Below are 7,171 nucleotides of genomic sequence, written 5' to 3'. Positions count from 1 at the left end.
TATGAGCCCTACAAATTCTTGTTGTGGTTATCAAGCAATTCATGTAAATTACTGTACTCTAAGCAGAAAGTACATGTCCAAGTTTATTGTTACAAATTTTTATAAAATCAGTGTTGAAAGCAAAAATAACTGTAGATATGGATGCGCTGCACGCAATTTAAACTCAACCTGGAATAATTCATCTGATTTTAGTTTTTCTGACAAATAAAGAGATTTTGGAAGATATTTGGATGTAAACAGGTTTTATTAAGAAAACACAAAGTAAGATTAAAAATTATACAAAAGTAACTTACGACCAACACATTAACAAATTCTACAAAATATTCAGAGTAATTCAAATTAGGGGTTTAAGATAATGTAACACAAACAAAAGTACACATAAAAAATATCTATAGTTCTATATGAGTTATTTCCATTTTATCCCAGAACACCATTCAGACAATAAAAAGTAGTCTTACCAAGGAGCATATTGACCCAAAAATTACTAAATCCAATCAATTTTAAGGTTAAGTTAGTGACTTCACACTGTCCTCTTTCTTTCTCAGTATTGTCTGATTCAGAACAATAACTCGATTTGACCCATGAACAGCAACATCAAGATGATATCTAATTTAAGATTTTTGTTTTAATCAACCACTATCTAAAGAACATAATTTTGTTAAATTTAAATAAAGAAAACGTTTATTTATCTGCCCCATTATGTTTAACATGAAAGAACACTAATTTATGAAAATAGACAAATGATAATCCAATGTATATTAGTATGTAATATACAGTACATGGACATAATATATTGTTATCAGTTTCTCACATTTAATATTAATGATTTCAAATTAAGAACATTCATTAAATATAACTTCATAATTGTTGTAATAGATACAAATATTGTTTATTTACATAATAATGAAACACTTCGCATTCTGAAAAAAAGACTAGAAAAAGAATTCACTAAATAGGTTAATATATGTTTAATATACTGTATAATTTAATAAAAGAGTATATTTATCTAATGAATGAGTATAAAATTATAGATGTGTTGAAAGACACTAAATTCTACAAGTAACTAAATCTCTAATGGCAGTACAAGTTTTTACTATGAAGAAGGACTCTTGTTTCAAATCAGAATATATTTCATACAATTACTGTCTAAAGAAATCACAAGGTTTGGCAATCTGATCCATAAAATAATAAATTGGATAATCTTTTTCAGATCTAAATCAAGCAAATACAACCTTAAATAGATGCTAAAATCACAACAATTGACTGTTCTGTCCACTCACAGTTTTGAAGGAAAATTCAATATACATATGCAGCTTATGAAAGTACCTTACACTGGCAGATATCTAATACTAGTAATGCATAGTTAGATGATACAGATTTTATATGAAATATTCAACATATTTTGGCTTGTTTGATGGGGATACATTATTAGTTAAAATATTTGAAACTGAGAGCCCTGGTATATATTAAGCACTACATATAAAGTTTTAAATATAAGCAGTTTACAAAGCATAACAAAAATGCTAATAAATAGTATAGCCATCACGGTTTTAATAGATTAATTTCAATAACTTATATAATACTGGAACAACAGGCAACATAAAAACATTTTATTGTAATGCTTGAAGGATTATGTTAGTTATATATTACTGTTTCTTCTGGATTTCGCCACTTCAAAGTTAAAAAATATAGCCTTGACACAGGCAGAGTGTGGAGATAATTGTAGATTCAACCATTATAAATGCAGTATATTCTGAGCATACAACTTGGAAAAGCCTACGGTTCTGCAGCTATCACAACATTTGTAAAGTGGTATTGCACAGCAAGGATAAACAAATAACAAAAACACTAATACACCAAACTTATACGTTCTGGATAGTAGCCTACATCAAAAAAATATTAGAGATTTCTTTCTATATTTCTCCAAAAATAATTTACATTTTTATTTAGAAATTTCAAAAGGTCACTTCATGTACTCAACAATCGTAATAAATTCTTGTCTCTCGTGTTGAAAATATTGCTTGATATTTATATGCTGGTTTGCCGGTGCAATAGAATCTGGCTTCCATACATACCTGGTGGGAGGAAAAGAGTGAAACAAATATTAGTCTTAACAAATGTGGTGTTAGCTGCATAAACAAAGCTGTTTCTCAACTGAAAATGCAAGACTAAAAATGCTACAAAGTCTAGTCTACATAATTTTGTTATGGGGTTATTATTTTTTTAAACAAGCCAACAGTGAGGCTGATGTCCCCTGCCAAAATCTCAAAATAAATAGATGACACATTAATTAATAGCACAATTATTTTTTTCAAAAGTATTAAAGCAATCAAACTGATTATCAATAACACTAAGTTTATTTTTTTTCAAAAGTATCAAGCAATCAAACTGATTATCATCTATTCACTAAGTTTCATCACTCTCTATCAGATAGAATCAAAGTTATCTTGTCCCAAAGCAACGACCAATGAAATTGCTTAGTTCTGCTTAGCTTTACCTTGAAAGGTTAATCATTGAACTCAGTCAAGACATTCACCTAATGAACATCTACACCAAGTTTAAACATTCTAACTCAATTAAAAGCAGAGTTGTAATGTTCCAAAGTCTTGACCAATCAAATTGCTTATCGCTCCTTGGCCTAAGCAGAAAATTCTCATCATCGAACTTCAAAGTAACGATATAATGAATCTTTACTCAGAGTTTCATCACTCTCACTTAATTAAAACCAATGTTTTGGTGCCCCAAAACATCAACCAATCATTACTTATCTCTGCTTACCGTAAGCAGACAATGTTTATCACCGAAATCCATTAAGGCATTCACCTAATGAACGCATATACCAAGTTTGAACATTCTAGCTCAATTAGAAGGAGAGTTATTGTGTCCCAAAAAGTGTGACGGACAGACAGACAGATAGACGAACAGACAGACAGGCAAAGCCATTTTAATAGTCCCTTGCTTTCTTGAAAGGAAAAGAATGATTATGAACACAAAACTACTTAAAATAGAAGATAACGTAAAAAGAAGTACAACTTAATGTCAGTGTTAATAAGAAAACTGATGTAAGTATTGCATTATCTATATGATACAAAAAAAAACTGTAATATATAATAAATAAAACATTCATATACAACACTCACATGCAACTTTCTGTTAATATAACTGTTAATATTTTTAAGTGAATTCATTAAAAGATAAATTTCGACAAATTTAAAACAACACAACCCCAAATCATATCAGATCTAGCACATAAACATATGATAATGTGAATGTAGGCCTATAAATAGTAGTCTAATATCAGTTATGATTATTTTAGGAGAGGTGGTAATTCATGTTAAATTTTGTACAAATATACATCTAAAATATAACAATAAAATGATAAAGTAATCGAAATCAAAAACAACAATAGCAATAGAGATTACAGATTAAGATTGATGGGAACAGATAAAAAGTTGAACTAACTCTAATTTAAACCCGGAAATTTTCACTTAATGCTTCTTTGGAGCAGGACTAAGGCTTTAGTTTAAAAGAGCTGTCCCAGATATATTTCAGTGGATCAAATTTTCAAGTAATGCTGTGTAGAGTAGGCATAAGTCTTTAAAAGTGCTATCCCGAATGTAATTTAGTGGCTAAAAAAGGTTAATTCCGTCTAGAACACTTAACAGAATCTCTGTAGGGCATTTTTGCTGAAAAACAAACTGTCATACCTTTCCCAAGTGCTAATAGTTGCCTAAAGTATTAGGTGGGTGTACCCATGGAATTCCTTAAATGAGTTACATAACCCAGTTACACGTAAGCAAGTTCATTTTCGTATGGCACAATATTTTGTGCCGAAATTGCCAGACAAATGCTTTTTGGCCCATTTCCTCACCATTCGGCATTTAATTTGTATAGTATACCCACTTTTACCAATGGTAATCCTATGAAATCTGGGACTTATCCTTTAAATTCTCAAACAATGCCAACAGTGGAGATTTAAAGAGTACAATAACAAAGACATCAACATGCTAAGATAAAACATAACAAGATATGATAATGTCTGCATAACAATTGATGATAAAAACAGCTTTGAATATGCAGCTATGAAATGAGATTAAAAAATGAAAAGAATGTATTATGCTACAAAACATGTACTGGTATACCTTGTGTTGCGTCAACTAAATATTAGCTATAATAATGCAAATTATTGCAATACATTTAGCAAGTAGGGTGGCATGCATCTCCAGATAATAAAAACCATGAATTTCTCACAGTAACATGGAGGTAGGGAGGTAAGGCACATCAATTAACAAGAGTTTTAACTTCAAGACAGAACAGCATTTTGGGGTTGTGTGCATATGTGACATGTAGGCCTATGCTACTTTTTAATATCTAACTGGATATATTCAATACAAACCATAAGTCAATTTATAGCAAACCTATGACACACTTTGTACGCAAAGATGTGATGATTAATGACCGTTAGTTTGTATAGTATGTTAAATTATGCACTGTAATTTCACAACACATTCTGGTAACACAGAACCACTTGTTTTGTGGGGTTTGTATTATACCAACTACTAGATTTACACAGAATTAGGTGTGTATCGTAATTTGTGTAGTTTTTCATTAGAGCATGTGAATAAACTATATTAATTAAACAAGTTCATGATTTGGACGTCTGTGAAGATTATCAGTATTACTTGTTTCGTAATTGTTGGTTTCTTCGTCAGACATTATAGCATTGACTTTATGATGGTCAATTTCTTCTCCGTGAGCTCTCATCAACTCTGTTTTAAGAATGACCTCATTAGTAATGTAAGCTTCTCTACGTATCTGTTCTTTGAGTAAAGTGGGTACATCAGGTATTAACCAAGCTACAAGACTTGTAAGCACTATCACAACATTCTGCAAATAAGAGGGAAAAAATGAAATCTACATTGTATAAATAATTATGGCTGATGATGTGACTAAAAAATAATGTGCATGATATAGCTTCTTAATATCTTAAAAAATCTGAGTATTTTTCTAAAAAAAGGTTAGATTTGTATTGGTGGTTCAAATAGTATTTAGCTAATAATTAGCCAGAAAAATGTCTAATTACATTATTACAATGCAAACAGTTACTATTATTATTAATAATTATTATACAAAATACATTACCTCAAACACACAAACAAATGCCAGACGAGCAGCAAGTACATGCCAGAAGACATCTGAGTATTCATATTTATTCTCATGGTCATAAGAGTTGCGAAAATCTCTGTATCTGTAAAAAATAAAATTCATGATATAAATGAATGAGAGCACTATATACCTGTATATAATTATCATCATGACTTTTTTAGGCTTTCACATATACCAAATAGAAGTTATTGCATCGGATGTACAAGAAATAACTGTACACATTTAATTAAGAAAGCAAAATCAATATACCAATGGTGGAATATCTCGGATTTTAAAAAAAAACAGGCCCATCAATTCGTCTTTGTGAAAATTATAGCTTGCATTGGCTTGTTTTAAACACATCTCTTTATATCATCTGCAGAGGATGTCAATTGTTGACATATTTTCTTTTATCATCTTTGTAAATATGGATATGAACTAGGGTTCTTAATCCATTTTGAAAGGAATCCGCCAGAATTGGGTCAAATGAGGTCCCGTAGGAAATGGGTTAATTATAAGATTCCGTTCCCTTTAATATAACTAGACTTCAACAAAAATAATTCTTGGTAATTTGTTATGGAGAATGTCGTATTTTAATGTATGTTATTACCACAAAATAATGACAGGTACACCTTTTGAAAATTTTCCATATTTAATTGTACCAGTTGAAGTTCATGTCGGCAATATTCCAGAATAAATAAATTACTGTCATAGCTTATTTGATAAAACATTCGCGTTTCATAAGTTGATGATCTAAAATATTAGCATTTTTCTAATGTTGCCAGTATCAGAAAATGAAGTAGCCAAAATAAGCTGATACGGCACCATGCCATTTCTTCACAACACATTTTGTAGTTTTTTGTCTATCACGCAACTAGTCACATAACTTGCAAAAGTTTTTATTCATTCGTCGATGAAAGACAAACAGCACATTTGTCATGTGACAACTATAATTGAAATTGCTTTAAAATAAAAATTCCATACGAATATGATATAGCCATCAAAAAAAATGACAATATTTTTAAAATTAAGCATTTGTCAGAAGGTATATAAAAATATAAAAAATCAGAACGGTAAATGCTAATTAAAACTGGTTTATTGTGTCACTTTTCATTGGAATTTGGCATTGGAGATTCTATCAGGAAAATATATTATTAATGACGGTTTCTCGGTATATCTGATGTTCTATCAAGGGATTATATTCAATGAAGATTTAAATTTACCTAACAACTGGTCAGTGAATCCATCAATGTATGATCCAGTTATTATTTTAATATCTATCGGTACCTGGAATTCTTACGGAGCGTGGAAGACGCTCGATTGGCAAGCCATGCCGAGATCGTCTTCTATCGCCACATGAGTTATTTTTACTAAAGCAGCTCACTGATTCTGTTATAAATAATCAGCAAGTTTGTTTTGTTGGGTTTTTTACCGGATTATCAAAATTACCGTCAAATGTGCTAATTAGACTACTCGGATTATGAACCACATGGCCGATTCTCACTAAGGTATGACTTGTAGTTGACAAGCAAGTTGATTGACTTCTTAATTAACAAGTAATAATTAACCCATTGTAATTTAGCCGAAAGTAGATTGATTTATGATAACATAGTGGCCGGTTCATTGTTTTACCAATCGGCTTGATTGAACTTCAAGCGGCTAAAGCCGACAAAAAAACAGACAATTAAGATCCCTGATATGAACCATTGCATTGTTTTTAGAGATTTAAAGATACACTATGGAAGATTACGTAATGAGCTGACATTTCTCACTATAATAGTTTAATAATAGATAATGTAACAGGAATATTCTGAAAATTTCAGTCAAATTACTTCACTCTAAGCCGAGAAATACTCATTTTAAAAACCTTGTAGCCTAAATTGTCACTGTTGCTGTTGTGACGAAAATCAAGAAAGTCTTGATTATCCATTTTTGCATTAAATCATCAACGGCTGATGACTGGTAGATAGGATTCAATTCTAATGAAAATCGGAAGCATCAGAGGGCATCAAGAGTTGATTATGGT

General features: G+C 30.7%; 1 protein-coding gene across 7 annotated transcripts in view; it reads right to left on the bottom strand.

Moving 5' to 3' along the window:
• Window positions 1–225: 225 nt before the first annotated feature.
• Window positions 226–7,171, bottom strand: part of LOC126812352 (anoctamin-4) — a 70,326-nt gene continuing 63,380 nt past the window's right edge. For all 7 annotated transcript variants that reach the window (XM_056099234.1, XM_056099236.1, XM_056099235.1 and 4 more), the window contains 3 exons: window positions 5,143–5,248; window positions 4,683–4,887; window positions 226–2,075 (listed from right to left, as the gene is read on the bottom strand). In XM_056099234.1, coding sequence (XP_055955209.1) covers window positions 2,029–2,075; window positions 4,683–4,887; window positions 5,143–5,248 — 358 coding nt within the window. In that variant the 3' untranslated portion in view covers window positions 226–2,028. The remainder of the gene's footprint in view (window positions 2,076–4,682; window positions 4,888–5,142; window positions 5,249–7,171) is intronic.

This window comes from Patella vulgata, chromosome 2 (assembly GCF_932274485.2).
Source record: "Patella vulgata chromosome 2, xgPatVulg1.2, whole genome shotgun sequence".
NCBI classification, from domain to species: Eukaryota; Metazoa; Mollusca; class Gastropoda; family Patellidae; genus Patella; species Patella vulgata.
Note: the sequence above shows the minus strand (reverse complement) of the source record. Positions and strands in the feature narration are given on the sequence as shown.